The sequence below is a fragment of the Rhinopithecus roxellana genome, chromosome 4, assembly GCF_007565055.1.
Source record: "Rhinopithecus roxellana isolate Shanxi Qingling chromosome 4, ASM756505v1, whole genome shotgun sequence".
Lineage (NCBI taxonomy): Eukaryota > Metazoa > Chordata > Mammalia > Primates > Cercopithecidae > Rhinopithecus > Rhinopithecus roxellana.
Window position 1 is genome coordinate 31138178 of NC_044552.1, and position 19595 is coordinate 31157772.

Genomic DNA, 19595 nt, shown 5'->3' on the forward strand with positions numbered 1-19595 from the left:
CCCCCACCCTCTGCTAGTCAGACCATGACATGTACTCAGCAGATGGGAATAGCTTTGTGTTCTTTATTGCTTCTCCCTTGGGCTAAGGGAGGGGCCAGCACCATGTCCTTCTGGAGACCTGGAACCCCCCAGCAGGCCAGGGAGGCAAGGCCTGGGCCGCCAGGAAGCCATGCTTGAACACTAGGTTGGGAGGGGAACACCCCAGCACCTTGGTCCTGTTGAGGCTTGAAGTGCCTGCTTGGTCCTGATCAAGGGGCCAAGTGGAAGCCTGTGCTGGTTGTGGGGAAGTGCCAGGCTCACATAGTCCAGTAGGCATAGACGAGGGTCAGGAGGATGAAGATGGCCACAGAGAGCAGCATGTTCTTCCGGTTCTCTTGCCGAAGAAACTTCAGTTCCTTCTCTGGGAGGAAAGAGGGTGATAGGGATGGGACAGGCAGTTTAGGCCCATCTATTGTTCTGCTCTGCCTCTCCAGTGAGTGGGTACACACTGCTGAGGGCAGAGATGCACCCAGCCACCTCCTTACCCATAAAAATGTCCGTGCCCTTCTTAATCTGTCCAAATCCTGACACCCTTTTGGCTACAGACCCAGCCTAATAAAGTCCCAATGCCGCTCAACTATTGCTCCTTAAATGTGGTTGAGGTCAAGGATGAGGTGGGTGAGGAGTCACCAAAAATGCCACACCTGAAAGCCCGGCTAGGAGGTGGCGTGACATCACCAGGTGAGTCCACTAGCCTGTCATGGGGTTGGCTGTGTGGTGCTCAGCCTTTCAGGTATCTCATCCACCTCAGAAACTGAGGGCACCTGGGGCCTTGTTGGGCCCGACAGTGGAGGAGGTGCCAGGTGGGGCCACTTGTTTCCTGAGTCCCTGCCCTCTGCCGGGTGCCTGGTTGAGCAGAATCTAGGGATGCTAAGATGCAGTTTTTGTCCGTGAGGCAGCTGGTCTTGACTCGAGAGGAAATCAGTCCTGCTGCTCTGTGGCCACACTTATGTATATAAGTATCCCCTCCAGGTGACACGCAGGTAGAGGGTACTCTCTGAGGGCTAAATTGAGTGGTGGTGTGGTTTTGTGTGAAAACCGCTGAACTTGAAGGGAAACAGATGTCCCATCCCTGTCTGTGCTGGGCAGTGGGAGGAGACACCTGCAAAGCTACTCTGGGCAGGCCAGACTGAGTCCAGGGCCCAGGCTGCACCGGGCCAGACATGCTGAACTCCAGGCAGGGCAGGTACGTGTGGACTGTGCCTACGGCATTCATCAGACCAGCAGGCTCCCTGCCATTAGCGCCTTCCTGGGGCTGATGCTTGGCCAGGCCTGGTCCCCCAGGGGAGAATAGAACAGACAAGTCTGAGGAGCACCTGTAGACCGTGGTCCTTCCCAGCCTTCAGCAGGGAGCCCACCAGCCTGCCAGCCACCCTCTAGTGCCCCGCCACGCCTGGCCTCTACCTGCCTCTGCCCCCAGCGCCCAGAAGGTGGCGGCATCGCTCCACCCACAGGAGCCCTTGCCGTACCCAAATGGGAGGTTCGGCTTCCTTTACCCCTCACTTCCACTGCACGGTTTTCCTGGGAGGGTGTGGTGGGCTGGGCTGGGCTGGGGTGAGAGCAGACTTCCGATGTCTGGGTCAATGAGTGTCTTCTAGACCTGGCCACGGCCACATCCCTTCATCCCAAAGAGCAGACAGACCCACAGGCCGTCTCATCCTCCCTTAGAACAAAGCAACAACCCTGCTCTCTCGCAGGCTGCTGGGCCTAGCAGGGGTGTCTGCAGCCTCTGGGGGCTGGCTCCCTCCCAAAGAACCCCCTTGCTCCCTGCTGCCTTGTCAGGCCCCTTGGGCTTCTGACCCTTTTTGGCTCTGGGGACTGGAGGCTGGGGCTGGTAACTGAAAGGAACTTTCTTACCGTAGTTGGAGGCTTTGCTCATTAGGCTGTTTTTCTCCTTCTCCAGGGACCTCCTGTGAGGGGGAAGGAGTTTCATGGCCCAAATCCTTTTCCTTTTTCCCACTTGAGGGGCAGCTGGCATGCCAGGTTGGCAGGGCTTGGGTCTTGTTTGGGGGAGGGGGGTACATTGAAGCTAAGATGTCAGGGATCTAAACCCTCTGCCTCAGGTCTACTTTGGGGGACCCAGGATAGATACAAGGGGTGGGGGCCCGATGGGGAAGGGTGGGGTAGCTGGGCAGGAGCATTACCTGGCCTCTGGGCTCAGCTCCTGGCTGTGGAGCCTGGAGTTCACGGCCTCCAGGTCTTTCCGACACTGGGACAGCTTCTCCTCTAGCCCATCAATCTGAAACAAAGGCCACAGAGAGGTGCGCTGCTGAGGCTTCTAGCTCTCAAAACACTGGGACCGGGAAGCAGGGCCTCCGGGAGTCTTCTTGGACAGGTGTTGCCTCCATTCATTTTCACAGGGGCAGGGCACCCAGGCCTATCTTCCCTGGAGTATCTTTGTTTTGCTGTCCTTTGCTTCCACGTAGTTCAGCTCTGAGCTGCATAGGACAGTGGCCTGAGCCACGCTGGAAACAGCAGTGGGTGTTGCCCAGGGTCTCACAGCTGGCCCAGCCCTCTGGGCCAAGCACAGGTTGGGGGCGGAGAGAAGCAGCCCCTTGATCTGTTGTCTCCCCAGCATGATGCCCCAGTTGGGCCCGCAACAGAAGCAACCAGAACCCTGAACACGGCACGCACCTTCCCCACAGGTGTATCCTAAAGTGGCGGAGACGCTGTGAAGAAACTCTGGCTTCCAAACACTCCACACATGTGGGGCCAGGTGATTAGACATCTAGGGGCAATGCAAAGGTGTTTTTCTCATTGACATATTTCATCTTAATAACTTAGTAGTTCAAGTTGTAAAAATAAACATTTTTCTGTGAGAATCAAGAAAAATTACTGAGAAAAATCCTCAAAAACACCTTTCTTCCTTTCTGACTTGGTTCTTAAGCAAAAACTTTACCTACCATCAAGGTAGCAAAATAGTTAAGGTATCTGTTTTTTCCATTTGTTTGATTAGAGTTTCAGAGAAGTGTTCTTGGGGAAATATTTGAGTTGTGGAGAAATGTTTAATAACATACTGGACTGGGTTGTCCAAACCTGGGTCCTGGCACCATGCATTTGGCATTGAAAGTCCATCTTCCTGTGTCTGACTCAGTCTCCAGGTGTTTAGCTGGCCACCTCTCTGGCTGGCGCGAGCCTGGGTGTCAGTGGGTGGAAGGGTTCGGGGGGCTCTGTGACCCTCCCAGCAGCTGACTGAATAGTGCTTCGGAGCCCCATAATGCTCCATTTCCCATCTCTGACTTCACTCATTCTCATCACTTCCCTAGGAGACATGGCAAATAAGACCTCTATTTCATGAATGGAAGAATGGGGGTCCCCCAAATGGAATGACTTTCTGAGGAGTCAGGGTGGGACACTCCTCTCCTTATCAGTCTCAGCCAGTTCTCTGCCCCATTTGCTTCTGGAGTTAGCCCCTGCAGGGTTAGTAATAAATGACTGCAGGTAAGATCCCTGCCTCCCAGGATGGCTGGTCAGAGGGTGGCAGGCATTCTGGGGCTGGGTGTCAGGGGAGTCACATTCCAAGTCTCTGGACCTCTGCCTCTCTCTCTGGCCAACACCCATCTCAGCCACTTCCATGTCAGCCACTTTTCCTTCTTCCCGAGGAAGGCCTGGCAATGACACACCATCCACTCCCTGCCCTGCAGCGCCACCACTGCCACCCCCAGCCCCATAGGCAGGGCCCTATGAGAGAGAGAGCAACTGCAGAGCCTTGAGTTAATTGCCTGGTTAATTGTGTCATTTATCTGCTAATGGGCACCCCAAAGGAGGGCAGTCCTGGGAAACAGACCCAGCCAGGAGATGGGACTGTCCCTGGGGAGGCCAAAGGCCTACCTGGAACCTGCGCAGCAGGGAAATGAACACTGGGAAGCCAGGCTCAGGGAAGAGTGGCAGCCCCATGCCAGTGTCTCAGGCCACCATGCGGCCTCCCCTTTACAGCAGTACCCCCAGCACACAGCCCAGCCCCACAATACCCTGAGACTCAGTTTCCTATGGTGTAGAAACCACAATCAGGGAACCAGATTCTACTGGAGCACAAATAAAGCTTGATTCTTGATGCCCTACCTCCTCCACCAGGCTTCCCTGCTGCCCTTGGCTGTGGCAGGGGAGGGAGTGCATTCCACCCTCCTCCTTCTGGCAGATTAACCAGTCCTTCCTTCATGAGGCTGAGTGCATTCTTTGTTGCCCTCCTGTTTGTGTCCAAACCCTATCTTCCCAAACTCTAAGGGTCTCTAGATGGTGCCAACTGGCAGCCCGTAGGTCAGGTCTAGCCCACAGATTGGCCCATTCCACTTATATATGTGACCTGCCTGGTCCTGGCAGAGGCCTGAGTCTAAAGCTTCTGTCCTAGAAGTAACAGTGACCATCTGTCTCCTCTTTGTGCCCACCACAAGGCCTAGCCTGCTGCAGTCTTTGTATTTTTAGCCACAATGAGTGGAGTTGAGCTTGGGTGGAACTGAGGGGCTAGGACAGACGGTTTAGGTCTCATGTAGCAAGAGTCTGAAACCCTCCCTCCTCATGTCCACAGAAGCTAGAAAAAGCTAGGAGAAGGAGAAACAACTAGACATGCACATAAATTATGCACTCTGCAGATTGCCCAGTGCAAGTCTTAGTTCTAGGTGAGATTTCTCCTTACAGCCTTTGAGCCAGGCCTTGGTTTGCATGTCATTCTGGGGAGGGAGCAGGTTGGGGACTTCCATCCCTCATCACCTCTGGAAGGCTACCAAGTGCCCAAACAAGTGGTAATTGCCCCCAGAGCAAGGCCAGGAACTCATGCTAAGCAAAATCTTAAAATTGAGGTTGGCAAACCACAAGTGGCCAAGCCAATCTGCTATCATGCTCTGGGCAGAGCCTGCAGAGCTGGCAGTCGGGGGCCTTTATCTGAACAAGCCCAATTTATCTGCAGTTCCACTGAATATTCCACTTTCATTTGCCACTTTTTAATGAGGCTTAAACGGTCGAACACAAATCAAGGTTTTAGGGACTCAAGTTCTAACCTCCCTCTATGAATATTTATGTCCTGCTGACAGCTCTCTCTGATTCCCTTCTAAATAGCAAGTTCCCCTTCTTTATAACCCAGCTGCTTGATGTGGGCTGAGTGAGGGGAGGCTAAAACTGTCAAGAGGCTCTTCAGAGGCCACAAACCCATCCTCAGAAGGTGACCCTGCTGGGTCCCCAGCACTGGGCCTGGTTCAGGAAGCTGACAATCAAACACCCTGCAGCATTTGCTGAAGCAGGAGCCAGCTGTCAACATGGGTGGAGGGACACCGGGGGACCTGGCTGCAGAGGCAGGGAGGGAAGGGAGGTCCAGATGCCTCTTTTAGTTGTGGCTAGGGTCAGGAGTGGTGGCTACAGAGCAGAGCTGACACAGCAGGTGGGCCTGAAAGGTGGGAGAGGACCCAGAAAGGGGGTCTTAAAGGAAGTCCCGACTTGGATTTTCAGCCAACTCTCAACTGCATGCACACGGATTATGCACTTTGCAGACGACCTGAGGCAAATATGCAGTCTTTGCTCATATTTGAGGGAGTTAGCTCTCTCCCTGCCACTACCAGGCTGAAGGCAACAAAGGACAAGACAGCCACAACCAGGAGAGAAGACGTGGGGATTAGGACCAGATAAGGAGACAAATGTCGAGAAGATTCTAGAAGTGCCAGAACTGGGCAAGCAGTTGGGAGTTCAAGTGCCCAGAAGCCTGGAATGGTGGTTTCGGGTGAGCAAGTGGTAAGGAGCATGGGCTATAATCAGTGCCCTTGGCTCTGTCACACTTGTGGTATGACCGGGCGAGTCCCTTAGTTCTGTGCTCAGTTGACTCGTGTAAAACAAAGATAACCACGTTTCATATTTCAAAGAGTTATGTGAGGATGACATGGAGCCATACAGGTAAGATGCCCAGAACATGCTTTACACGGTCAGAGTTCAGTAAGTTTTTGCCATCTTTATTATCAGAGAGTGGTTTGCACTGGATCTCTGAAGAAAAAAAGAAAACCTAATTAGTCCATGGCAAGAGTAAGAGAAGGTGATAGAAGCAGGGGTGTGGCTGGGCACAGTGGCTCACGCCTGTAATCCCAGCACTTTGGGAAGCCAAGGTGGGTGGATCATGAGGTCAGATCGAGACCATCCTGGCCAGCATGGTGAAACTCTGTCTCTACTAAAAATACAAAAATTAGCCAGGCGTGGTGGTGCATGCCTGTAGTCCCAGCAACTCAGAAGGCTGAGGCAGAAGAATTGCTTGAACCCAGGAGGTGGAGGCTTGCAGTGAGCTAAGATCGCACCACTGCACTCCAGCCTGGGTGACAGAGCAAGACTCTGTCTCAAAACAAAAAACAGCAGCAGGGGTATGAGGTGGAGAGGAATCTCCATGGGTTGCTGACTGGCAGTGCAGGGGGGAGAGGAGGGCCCCTCTAGCTTGGATGTGGCCATTCCCAGTCCATGAAAGGGTTCAGCAGGGAGGGCCCCCAAGGCAGATGTCAGAACAGCAACAGGCCATAAGCCACCTCGCTTCGCTTGCTCTAAACATGGCATGGTGGGAACCTTGCGATCCTGCCCGGGGAGAAAGCTAGGGTGGGCCTCTGGAGCCAGGGCCAGGTTGCAGACATGGCGCCTGGTAGAATCCTAGCGTGAGAGGCGTGGAGCCATGTCCAAGGTGGAACAGCCTCAGGGCAGTCTGGGCATTAGTGGGCATCTGAGAAAATGTGGAACAGCAGGTGAGGCCCAGAGCCAGAGCTCACCCACACCATGGTTCTAGGCAGCTTGAAGAGGCCCCATGGAAGGGATCCAACCAAGCCCAATAGGAAGGGTAAGTTATATTCTGAAGGCCATGGGGGCTCCCAGGACTCCCACCCGACAGGCTGCATAGTAGGGCCACCTGGCAGGAAGAGGCATGGCTGGCTCAGGTGCCAGGACTTGCCTGGAGCTATCAGGGGGCAGCATTTCTGGCTGTGACTGTGACCAGCAAAGTGGAGACAGCCAAGACAGAGACCTAGACGGCACTCAGGCACAGTGTAGGGGCAGAGAGCAGGTGCCCCCTGCTGTACAATAACATTAAGAAGCACCCATGCATTATATTTGTACTCAGAAAACCAAGGTCAATTTTTACACGGGGGAAAAGAGCACTGTGTCCCAGTCACTGAGATGAGTCAGCAGGGGGTGCAGGGCTGCGATCTGCAGGGGCTCTGGGGACCCCAGGAGGTAAGAGAGGCGGTGGTATGAACCCACTGTAAGCCAGCACACTGTTCTTCCTGGCATCTGGCCCAGCCTGAGCCCTTGGAGGCGCTGTGTGAAGACCTGTGTGAAGCCTTGTGCAAGTGGTCCAGGGGGCCAAGGAACAGGTTGACGAGTGTGAAGGGTGTCCTGGGGGAAAGTCTGTTCTTCACCCAGAGACCAGCAGTGGCTAAAAACTGCCTGGGGTGATGGCTGGGGGGTCTGCCTAGGCAGGGGAGACACAGAGCACGAAGGAAGAGGGGAGGAGGAAGGAAAAAGAGGCATATGAGGCAGGGAATGGCGAAGGAGCCTCCCTCAGGTAGAAAGGTGGGAAACGCCCCAGGGGAAGCCTTGGGGACTGGGACCTAGCAAGTCTTTTCTTTAAACAGAAAAGCCCCGTAGTGATGCTGCCTAAGTCAGTATGAGAACTGCTGCTTCTCAGTATCAGAGCCTGGGGCAGGGAATTGAGGCCTGCTGGGTGGAGGGGAGGAGTGAGCTCAGCGAGGAGACCCATGAGACCAAAGGCCCTCCACAGAGGGGGTGCTCTGTGCAGAAGAATGAGAAGATGTAAAGTCAGCCCGGCAGTCAAGGCCGCAGAGACTGTGTTGTAGGCCTGAGGGGTGCTGGGGACAAGGCCCTAGCCAAGTAGGGCCGTCAGTCCTGCTGGCAAGTGCCAAGAGCAGAAATGGCTTCTTCATGCCCAGCAGCAGGGGAAGGGACTCTTCCTGCAAGCACCCGGGCCTGGAGTTCAGCAGCCCCCAGGCAGATAAGCAAACTCCCCTCTGCTGCCTGACTTGGGGAATATCACCTTATTCTAGGAGCTTTAAGGAAGTCTCCCTGGGGTCCTATATGCCATAAAACCACTGTGTTAAGAGAAACTGTAAAATTCGTCTGAAATCCCCGTGAGGCATCTTTTCAGGAGTGTAGGCCCTCTCAGAATCAGCCCCACAGAGGCTTCCTGGGGGCAGGGAACTTCCTGCCAGCTCATGCACAGATAACCGCCCAGCATCCTGGCCAGGTCACCTAAGGGGGTGCCAGCTCCAGGGCTGGCTGCTGTTGGGGGCCTCATATGCTTTTCTTCTGCCAACAAGCATGAGACAGTTCAAGCCACTGGCTACCGTTCACTCCATTCTCCTACTGAATGGTGCTCCCACAGAGCATCTAGATGGCCGGGGAGGTGGCTCTCTGCCTACTCCCTAATGAGCCACTGTCTAGGGCCAGACCTTTTTCTGGGAAAGGGCAGAAGGCACCCCCAGGGCCTGGCACTGGGCCACACAGGCCACTCTGCTTTCTGGTTTAGGAAGTTGTTTGCTGTCTCTCCGGCCTTACTCTTAGGAGCTTCTGGCCAGTGAGTGACAGGTTTCCCATAGGGTCAGGCAGTGGCCATGGGGCATACCTTGCACCTGGCTGGCCAGGTCCTTACTGGGCACTGAGACCTTCCAATAAAGAGCGTGGTGCCACGGTAGCTGAGCCAAGCTCAAGTCACGGAGTCTCCAGTGTCTGCATGACAGCATGAGTGTAAGCAGCCTCTGGAAACCAAAAGTCCAGACAAAATGGAACCACAACAGTGACAGCAGCAGCAACACTTCTGTAGTCTGTGCTGTGTGCCAGGCACTGACCTACACGCTTTACACCGATTAACTCACGTAATGCTTGCAAGAACCCTGTGAGGTGGGCGGCATTAGCATCCACATTTGACAGATGAGGGAACTCAGACATGGGTAACTGTCCAGGGTCACACAGGCATTAAGTCTAGGAGCTAGGTGGCCAGGTCTGTGCCCTTAACCACCATGCCACATGGAGAAGGCAGCGCTCACCAGCTCTGAGGGACCCCTAGCTCCTGGACACAACCTCCACACCTTACCCCCCCGGAGCTGGGCAGATTGTGGGCAGCTTCCTGTGTCTGCAACCACTGTGCAAGGGCCCATCTGCATCTTAACAGAGGTGCAAGCTCCCATGCAGAGGTCTTCAGCACCTTGCCCAAGGTCGTGTAACTGGGAAGGGGCAGAATTGAAGCCTGAATCTGGGTTTTTCTGCTTCAGGGCTTATGCTCTTTCCACCACTTCAAGCTCTTTCTCCAAAATCCCTCATGAAACCATTCATGACAAAGAAGGATTCTGCAGAACAGTCATTCCACATCCCAGCTGAAGCCCATCTAAGCTCGCTGATCTGGCTTCAGCAGATTCTCTACTCGGAATAATCTTGTACAAGGCTGTGCTCAGTTTCTGTCTACATAACGGATACTCTGTGAGGGAAAGCCCTGATTGAAATGTGTTTGCTGAGACAGAGGAGACAGGAGCCCAGCGTCTGCCCTTACACTGAGCCAACTCAATAATCTTCACAAACATCCCAGGCATCCTGCCCCAGATCACCTAGACTGTCAAAGCACCCTCCAAGATTCACTCAAAACAGATCCAGTTTGGAGAAGGAAAAAGGTGGGCTACTTGGGCCTGATAAACCCTTCTTTCCCCAGCAGTACTGAAGCCTTCCCTTTCACTTCCCTTTCACTTCCCTTTCACTGAAGCCAGGAGAGTGGTGTCAGCTGTTTCATCTCCAGCCCCAGCAGCCTGGGAACTGGATTTTTGAAAATCCACTCATTTTCACACGTCAGGAGACCCCAGGACATTTATTACAATGGGTAAAGCAGCCAAGTGCCTGCCCAGATGGTCTCTGGCAAGAGTGCAGGGGCTTTCCATCTGGGGCCTTCAGGCTCCACAGCAAGTCACACGGGGGTCTTGGGCCTCAATCTTCCAGGTGACCAGCCTCAAACCCCAAAGGGCCCATTATTCCCACATCGTTTAAGGGATGTTTTTCTGTGGAGGCAGCTCACAGAGCTCTGTGGGGGCAGAAAACAAACCTCCGCCCATGGCTCCCCACATCAACAGGCTCTGTGAGGATTTCTCTCGCAGAGCGTGCAGCTGAAGACGGCTGACCTTCCCAGTTTTTAATCAATGAACAATTTTCAGGAAGAGCAGGGAGAGCCTAGGGGCTTGTCACTTGCCTGGACACGCACCCCCATGCCAGGTCGGAAAGGCGAGGGGGCCGCTGCAGCCCAGGCGAGCCCCGACGCCTTCCGGTGCGGAGACGGAGGCCGAGCCAGCCCTACAAGTCAGTCAGTCCGCGCCCGAAGACCCCTGCTGTCCCTGGGCCGGAGGGTGGTGTGGGGTTTGTTTTCTCTTCTTTCCCCCCGATATCTATTTTTTGATAAATTAGCAAAAGCTTCTTCATCGCTGAAAGGCTCAAAGCACTTTTCAAGAACTGGCATCCACCCCGAGCCTTATGAATTCATTAATTAAGATGCTGGCAGACAGCCACTCCACACACGCCGCCATCCAGCCACGCTAGGTAATGAGGTTTTAGTCTCCTGACCCCCGTCAAGTGGCGCAGAGCCAGACGCAGGCTGCCGCAAGAAATCACCTGTCCAATGGCGACCTGTCGCTCCCGCCTGGCAGCAGGTGAGGCTCATTTAATGGTCAGCGGCCCCTGAACAGTCCTCTGCGTGCCGCGAGCCTTTCTCCCAGCCCCTGGCTTGGGGCTCTGGGCTCCCAGCAAGGTGGCGTCTAACCACCTGCTCTACTGTGGCCTCCTCACCTCTGGCCACCCAGTCACTCAGTTGGGCCCAGACGTCAGGGTGGAAGGTTCAATGCTTCCTCCTGCCACTCGAGCCACTTCAGCAAATATTTATTGACAGTCCACTCACCTGCTCCTAACCCTTGTCTCAGGAAACTGGGAGGTTCCCCTGAGCCCTGTGCACAGCCTGCTCCAAAGCAGTGCTCCACACTTGGTGCTTCTGCCCGCCCTGCCCCACAGAGGCTACTGCCGTGGCTGGCACCATACAAATAACCACAAGTGTCAAGCCTTCCGGTGCTCTTCCTGGCCTAGGCCATTCTCTCCCCTCAGCCTACCACTTCTCCCACATGGTCAGTGATCCTGCCCTATTTTTTTTTTTTTTTTTTTTTGAGACGGAGTTTCGCTCTTGTTGCGCAGGCTAGAGTGCAATGGCGTGATCTTGGCTCACTGCAACGTCCACCTCCCAGGTTCAAACCATTCGCCTGCCTCAGCCTCCCGAGTAGCCAGGATTACAGGCATGTGCCCCCATGCCCGGCTAATTTTGTATTTTTAGTAGAGACAGGGTTTCTCTATGTTGGTCAGGTTGGTCTCGAACTCCCGACCTCAGGTGATCCGCCCGCCATGGACTCCCAAAGTGCTGGGATTACAGGCGTGAGCCACTGCGCCCAGCCGATCCTGCCCTCTTTTTCTGGTAAGGATTCCAGTGAATTTTCAATGACTCGCATTAGCTTTTATTCCTTACAGCAGATACTGTCAACTGGCCAACACAACACCAACTCCCCACCCCAGCTCCTTTGCCCACCTCTACTCCAGGAGGTGGAAAAGCTCAGCAGACGCTCTCCCAGCCTCACTGCAGCTAGGCTTACTCATGACCCAGTCCTGGTCAATGAGACGGTCCAGAAGTCAGCTAGGAGATTCCCGGGGAAGCTTATGCTTTGTTGATAAAAGGGACGGTGTTGTTCCTTCCTCCTCCTTCCTGACTTAAAGTTTAACATTATGACTGGAGCTGTGGCCGCTATCTAGTGACCATGAGGAAACAGCTAATAGAATGCAGAAATATCAGCCCTGTCATAGGTGAACTTTTGAACCAATGCCAGTAGCCACCTTTCTACAAATTTCTTTTTTTTTTTTTTTTTTTGAGATGGGGTCTCTGTTGCCCAGGCTAGAGTGCAGTGGCATGATCTTGGCTCACTGCAACCTCCGCCTCCTGGGTTCAAGCAATTCTCCTGCCTCAGCCTCCTTAGTAGCTGGGATTACAGGTGTGTACCACCACTCCCAGCTAATTTTTGTATTTTTAGTAGAAAGCGTGTTTCACCATTTTGGTCAGGTTGGTCTCAGACTCCTGATCTCAAATGATCCACCCACTTCGGCCTTCCAAAGTGCTGGGATTACAGGCGTGAGCCAATGTGCCTGGCCCCTACAAATTTCTATAGGGGGAAAAGTCTACTCCCATTTGCTTAAATCATTGAGGTCAGTTTTCTTTAACTTGTAGCCAAAAGCTTTCCAAATTGATAGACTTTCTGTACTAGGGGTCAGATCCAACCAAGTTATCTGCTTTAAGATATTGGCTAAGACACCACACATCTGTTAACTCAAGACCAAACATCTAAAGACACCAGTTTGAACAGCCCAGCTACAAAAGAAAAGTGCTATGACCAAGGAACAGCTCATTACTATCAGAGATCTGAAAACACAAACAGGTTTCACATCAGTCAAAATTCTCCTCTCAGTTTAGACTGGAATTCAACATTTCCTTCCTCCCACACAACATTAAAATCAGTACTGGGTGGGTGATTTCTCATTTGACCTCTAATTTTCTTTTCTTATTAAGAATAAATTATCAGAAGCTAAAACACAGTTTTTTCCAACTCTGAGATCTCATATGGTGGCAAATGAATTGGATAAAAGGAACCACTCTGAGGAGGCTAGAGGGTGCCCTGGTCGTCCTAAGAGGTGACTGCTTATACAGCTGGCCTGAGCTAGCCCTACGGGTGAGTGCTGCCTGCTTGGTAATTGCTTCATTACAAGTGGAGACTGTTTGCAGGTGCTGAGATCACTCACTTGTGGGGGTTTTATTGCACTCGTCAGATTAACAAACATTTTTGATTAAATCACCACTTCATTGGCTCTGAGCACAAGACTTTTAATAAGAGGACAATATCTACTGCTACTAAGCATCAGTGCACATTCAATACTTAGACCCGCTGGGGGCAACTGAGAAGCAAGGTGGGGAGACAGCCAGCCAGATGTCAGGCTTTTGCCAAGGCACACGGTTACAGATGTCAAATCTTCGAATATCCAAGCAAAAAGTAAACTTAGGGACCAAGATAGCAAATATAAATATCTACAGTGGTATGGAGAGGGTAAAAAAATGGAATCTGCCCCAGTATAAGGCACTTGGAGAATACATGCCCCACCAAGTTTAAAAACTTAAAAATCCAGCTGGGTGTGGTGGCTCACGCCTGTAATCCCAGCACTTTGGGAGGCTAAGGCAGGCGGATCACTTGAGGTCATGAGTTCGAGACCAGCCTGGCCAATATGGTAAAACTCCATCTCTACTAAAAATACAAAACTTAGCTGGGCGTCGTGGTGCACGCCTGTAGTCTCAGCTTCTCGGGAGGCTAAGGCACGAGAATCACTTGAACCCGGGAGGCGGAGGCTGCAGTGAGCTAAGATCACGCTACTGCACTCCAGCCTGGGTGACAGAGCAAGACCCTGTCTCAAAAAAATAAATAAAAACTTAAAAATCTGTGTCAGCCAAACAGAAGACATCTGTGATCTGCATTTGGGCCACAGTCAAGGAGTTTGTAACCCCTGGTGAAATTCAAGTCCTTCATGTTATAGACAAGGGAACAAATAAATGCCCAAGAACGAGTTTGACTCAGCCATGATGGAAGGATGCAAAAGAAATACAAAGGCTGGAGCTCCCGTGTATTGATCACCAATCCCGTGCCAGGCACGTGCTGGGCACTTAACACAATGTCTCGTTTAATCTTCACAACCACACTGTGAGGTGAGGTGCCATCTGCAGCGAGATTACAGGCTGTCTGTGAAAACACACTGGTCTCTTCTTCCATAGTAAGCAAACAGTAGCTGGCTATGTGGCCTCCTGACTGGTGAACGCGTTTCCCTGGTCCCCGTGCAGTCAGGTGGGGTCTTAGTTCTTTCCAATGGAAAGTGGGCAGTTTGGGCCCAGGACAGTGGGTATGCTTCCTCCATTCTCCTCTTTCTCTGCCAGTGGACACATCAGTGGGGTACGCCCTGGTTCCACTGATAAGGTGACAAGATCCTGAGATATGGTGGAGCCACAGAGGAAGGGAATCTGGCAGAACCACCACAGACCTGGTACTCTAGACCAGGAGTTGGCAACTAAGCCCTGTGGCCAAATGGTCTAATGCCTGTTCTTGCAGATAAAGCTTTAGTGGAACACTGACACACCCACTCATTTACATATTGCTTCATTTACATACTCTTAGCCTGAATACAGTTGGTTCTTGTTATTCCTGGTAGCTATGTCCTATAAAGTTGCCTCCAATATTGAATTAGCAAATACTGAACCAGGCTGGGTTCCTGCAAGCCTACGGACACATTTTTGCCACCTTGTTTTATGTGTGATTCTGTTTAAAGTGACCTTATTCAATATATATTGTTGATTCATTAACACTGGACTCACAACCAACATGAGTTATATCATGCCTGAACAGTTTATCTAAGAAACCTGTTTTCTTCTGCCACACATCACAGCCTTCTTGGACTTAGGAACACCAGACAGCACTTCAGCCCTATGCTTGAGGCGGGGGGGGGGCTCGGGGGTCGGGGGTTGGGGGTCCGGGGTCGGGGGGGTGGGCAGGGCACTTTAAACCGTGAAATCAGGTGGTGGCTCACACCTGTAATCCCAGCACTTTGGGAGGCTGAGGTGGGCGGATCACCTAAGGTCAGAAGTTCGAGACCAGCATGGCCGACATGGCAAGACCCTGTCTTTACCAAAACTACAAAAATTAACTGGATGTGGTGGTGGGCTAATCCCAGCTACTAGGGAGGCTGCAGCAGGGGAAGGGGGGAACACCTGAACAGGAGGTGGAGGTTGCAGTGAGCCAAGAGTGCACCGCTACACTCTAGCCTGGGCGAGAGCGAGATTCCGTCTCAAAAGCAAAACACAGCAAAATCACCAATAAAAAACACGAGAATGAAAAAAAAAAACAAAAAACAGGGCACTAAATAGAACACAATAAGGGCCCTTGTTTACAGCAGGACAGCTGAAACAAGGCAGGGCATCACCTGTTCGACTTTAGCTGAGAACATGGACCTCGAGCGACTCCAATTTTTTCCCACTACTCTGCATTTGCCACAAAAGCACTGAGAGTACTGATTTTGGGGTTACAAATGCATTTTAGCTATTAGGGAAATTCACAAATGTGGAATCTGTGATTAATGAGGATCAACTGTAGTTGCAACCAAGACCATTTGGCTCTTTAGAAGAGACCATGTCTCTTCTAAAATAGTTACTATCTGACCATGTGCAGACATCTGCTGCCCCTTGCTCTAGCCTGTTAGAAAAAAACTCACTTTCTTGTTCTTGAAACCACTGAGTTTTGGAGTTTCTCTGTTACTGCAGCTTATTGTACCCTAATACAGGTTATAAAGTCTATGTTCTTCCCACCATGCAGTGCCATCTCATTTCAGCATTCATAAACCATCCTCTTCACATTTCCATCAACCTTTTTCCTACCAAGTATAGGCCAATATTTCTCAAGGGGTGCTACTAAAACTACCTGCATCACCACAGGGTGTGCGTGGCTTGTAAAAAAAAAAAAAAAAAAATGCAGATTCTGGCCGGGTATGGTGGCTCATGCCTATAATCCCAGTACTTTGGGAGGCTAAGGCGGGCAGATCACTTGAGGTCAGGTGTTCAAGACCAGCCTGGCCAACATCGTGAAACCCCATCTCTACAAAAATACGAAAATTAGCCAGGCATGGTGGCACGTGCCTGTAATCCCAGCTACTCGGGAGGCTGAGGCACAATAATCACTTGAACCCAGAAGGCAGAGGTTACAGTGAGCCAAGATGATGCCACTGCACTACAGCCTGGGCAACAGAGCGAGACTCTGTCTTAAAAAAAAAGCAGATTCCTTGTTAAGAATGCACATCGGCCGGGCGCGGTGGCTCAAGCCTGTAATCCCAGCACTTTGGGAGGCCGAGACGGGCGGATCACGAGGTCAGGAGATCGAGACCATCCTGGCTAACATGGTGAAACCCCGTCTCTACTAAAAATACAAAAAACTAGCCGGGCGACGTGGCGGGCGCCTGTAGTCCCAGCTACTGGGGAGGCTGAGGCAGGAGAATGGAGTAAACCCAGGAGGCGGAGCTTGCAGTGAGCTGAGATTCGGCCACTGCACTCCAGCCTGGGCGACAGAGCGAGACTCTGTCTCAAAAAAAAAAAAAAAAAAAAAAAAAAAAGAATGCACATCAAAGTCCTACTGAATACTCAGGGTGCGGGAAGAGTTCAGCTCTCCACTTTTAACAAGCGCTGTGACTCTATGCATGCTAAAGTTTGAGAATCACTGAACTTACTAGTAAGCCTGAAGAAGACTATGACCCGGTACCTCTCCTGCAACCTCCAGGAGGATGCCCTAAGGGAAGGGAAACAGGGGAAGCAAGATGAATTTCCAGGAAGACCACCTGTGCTTGATTCCCAGGCTCCAGCACTTCCACCATCACAGCCTGGGTTCCACCTGAAACCTCAATTTCCTCATCTGTACAAACCTCACAGGCTTGCAGTGAGGATTAACTGATAATGCAATGAAAGTAGCACATAGTGGCTGCTCAGTATGCATGTTTTCTTTCCCTTCTATATGCAGCAAATTATTTTTAAGCCATTCAGTCACATCACCAATTCCAGAATTTGTCAGATAGGCCTCTGAGCCCAAGCTAAGCCATCATATCCGCTGTGACCTGCACGAATATATCCAGATGGCCTGAAACAACTGAAGATCCACAAAAGAAGTGAAAATAGCCTTAACTGATGACTTTCCACCATTGTGATTTATTTCTGCCCCACCCTAACTGATCAATGTACTTTGTAATCTCCCCCACCCTTAAGAAGGTTCTTTGTAATTCTCCCCACCTTTGAGAATGTACTTTGTGAGATCCACCCCCTGCCCCCAAAACATTGCTCTTAACTCCACCGCCTATCCCAGAACCTATAGGAACTAATGATAATCCACCACACTTTGCTGACTCTTTTTTCGGACTCAGCCCGCCTGCACCCAGGTGAAATAAACAGCCATGTTGCTCACACAAAGCCTGTTTGGTGGTCTCTTCACATGGACGCGTGAGACCGAATTATCTTTACATATTCCCAAAGTAATTTTGAAGGTACAAGCTTCCATACTCTGGAGGAAAAATTTCCCCTTTTAGAGGATACTTAAACCATTAGTAATATACACCAGAATGGGCTCCCTCATCTTTGCGTCCTAGCCCTTTGGGAGTTCCCCTCATCTACAGGTCTCTATTTCTCTGGGGTCTCCCTCACCTCTGTACCCATCCCTTTTGTTCTGTGTCCCCCGCTTTGAGTTCCCTCACTTCTATGCCAGGCCGTCTTTGGGGCTCCCCTTCACTTCCATGTCTCTTCCTCTCTGGAGATGCCCTCTAGTCTGGTTCGCCCATCCGGTACCCTCTCCTGCTAACTTGCCTCCGGGAACCCCGTGGGCCTTCTCACCCCTCCCGTCCCTCTCCCCAAGCCGCGTCGCCCTCTCTACCTCCGCTTGGCTCCTCCTCCCACCTACAGCCCAGCCCATCCCTTATCCCGCGGCCAGGAGAAGGCAACTAACAAGGTGGCCCAAACCCCACTTTTCCCCTCACCTCTAGAGCGACGCCCAGATTCTCCCGCTTCTTTTTAGTCATGTTAGTTGCCCGGATCCCCAAGTCATCACTGGACGCGCCCACCAAGTCGCTATGCGCATGCTCAAGCCTTCATGCTTCTCCCTCATTGGCCACCGAGGCAGCGGGAGGTGGGGCTGCTGACGTCGCCATCTTGTTGAGGGGCGCGGCCGGCTTGGTGCGGACATGTTTATGAGGGGCAACCTCTAGCTTGAGGTCTCAGCCTAGGTGGGTGGAGGAAGGAAAAGTCGGTACAGGGTGGCACAATGGACAGTCCGGGAGTGGACCTGCCCCTTTCTTCCCCAGTTTTAAGCCACTTTGCATCACTTAGATCCTTTTTTAACTAAAAAGGATCTCTTTTTAGTTTCTCTTTCAGTGTGTTTTGTGTTTCAGCAAAAACTCTGTCCCTGTTTAGGCCACGCCCCTGATTCAAATTCTGTCCATCCTTCAAGGCCGGTGCAGGAGCCATGAGCTCCTCGCCAGTGGAATCTGATAATGACCTTCTGTTGTTATTTCTCCTTTGTGTCTTGACTTCTTTTCTTTTTTTTTTTTTTTTTTTGAGACGGAGTCTTGCTCTGTCGCCCGGGCGGGAGTGCAGTGGCCGGATCTCAGCTCACTGCAAGCTCTGCCTCCTGGGTTTACGCCATTCTCCTGCCTCAGCCTCCCGAGTAGCTGGGACTACAGGCGCCCACCACCTTGCCCGGCTAGATTTTTGTATTTTTTAGTAGAGACGGGGTTTCACTGTGTTAGCCAGGATGGTCTCGATCTCCTGACCTCGTGATCCGCCCGTCTCGGCCTCCCAAAGTGCTGGGATTACAGGCTTGAGCCACCGCGCCCGGCCTTCTTTTTGTTTTGTTTTGTTTTATTGTAAGAACAGCCTACAAACATCACAGAAAACATGTAACTGAGAAGCAGCATCCTTTATTCTACCAACCTTATAGGTTACTCTTTGCTTCTGTTTATTCCTCCCAGGCTTGGCCTCACACACAATATTTTATATTGTTGTAATCCTACTATACTGTACAAAATAGACCTATGGCCTTTGAAATGTTTTGACTGTGACCCCATGATAAAAAATATATTTTATACCATGGCCCAATAATCCATGAAACCAAAACCAAAGTTTCACAGTAAGTACTTTTACCGCCTGTGATGCACTCTGTTATTTTCTATTCTTGCCTATTTAATTAAAAAAACAAGGCCAGGCATGGTGGCTCAGGCCTGTAATCCTGTGTCCAGAGTTGGTTCCTTCTTGTGGGTTCTTGGTTTTGCTGACTTCACAGTGAGTGTTATAGTTCTTAAAGGTAGCACGGACCCAAAGAGTGAGCAGCAGCAAGATTTATTGTGAAGAGCCAAAGAACAAAGCTCCCACAATCATGGAAGGGGACCTGAGTGGGTTGCCACTGCTACTGGGAGGTGGCCAGCTTTTATTCCCTTATTTGTCCCCACTTACAGAGTGCTAATTGGTCCGTTGTGCAGAGTGCTGATTGGTCCATTTTACAGAGTGGTGATTGGTGTGTTTACAATCCTTTAGACACAGAGTGCTGATGGGTGTATTTTTACAGAGTGCTGATTGATGCATTTACAATCCGTTAGCTAGACACAGAGTGCTGATTGGTGTGTTTACAATCCTTTAGCTAGACACAGAGCACTTATTGGTGCGTTTTTACAGAGTGCTGGTTGGTGCATTTACAATCCCTTAGCTAGACACAGAGTGCTGATTGGTGTATTATAATCCTTTAGCTAGACATAGCACTGATTGGTGCATTTTTACAGAATGCTGACTGGTGCATTTACAAGCCTTTAGCTAGACATAGAGCACTGATTGGTCTATTTTTACAGAGTGCTGATTGGTGCATTTACAATCCTTTAGCTAGACACAGAATGCTGATTGGTGCGTTTACAATCCT

General features: G+C 51.4%; 1 protein-coding gene across 1 annotated transcript; it reads right to left on the reverse strand.

Annotated features, from left to right (window-relative positions):
* Positions 1-47: 47 nt before the first annotated feature.
* Positions 48-17762, reverse strand: CCDC167 (coiled-coil domain containing 167). The gene is made up of 4 exons (XM_010389715.2): positions 17668-17762; positions 2184-2278; positions 1897-1949; positions 48-400 (listed from the first exon to the last, which is right to left on the reverse strand). Exons 1-4 carry the CDS (start codon positions 17707-17709, stop codon positions 297-299), a joined length of 294 nt encoding a protein of 97 aa, XP_010388017.1. The 5' UTR covers positions 17710-17762; the 3' UTR covers positions 48-296.
* Positions 17763-19595: the final 1833 nt, after the last annotated feature.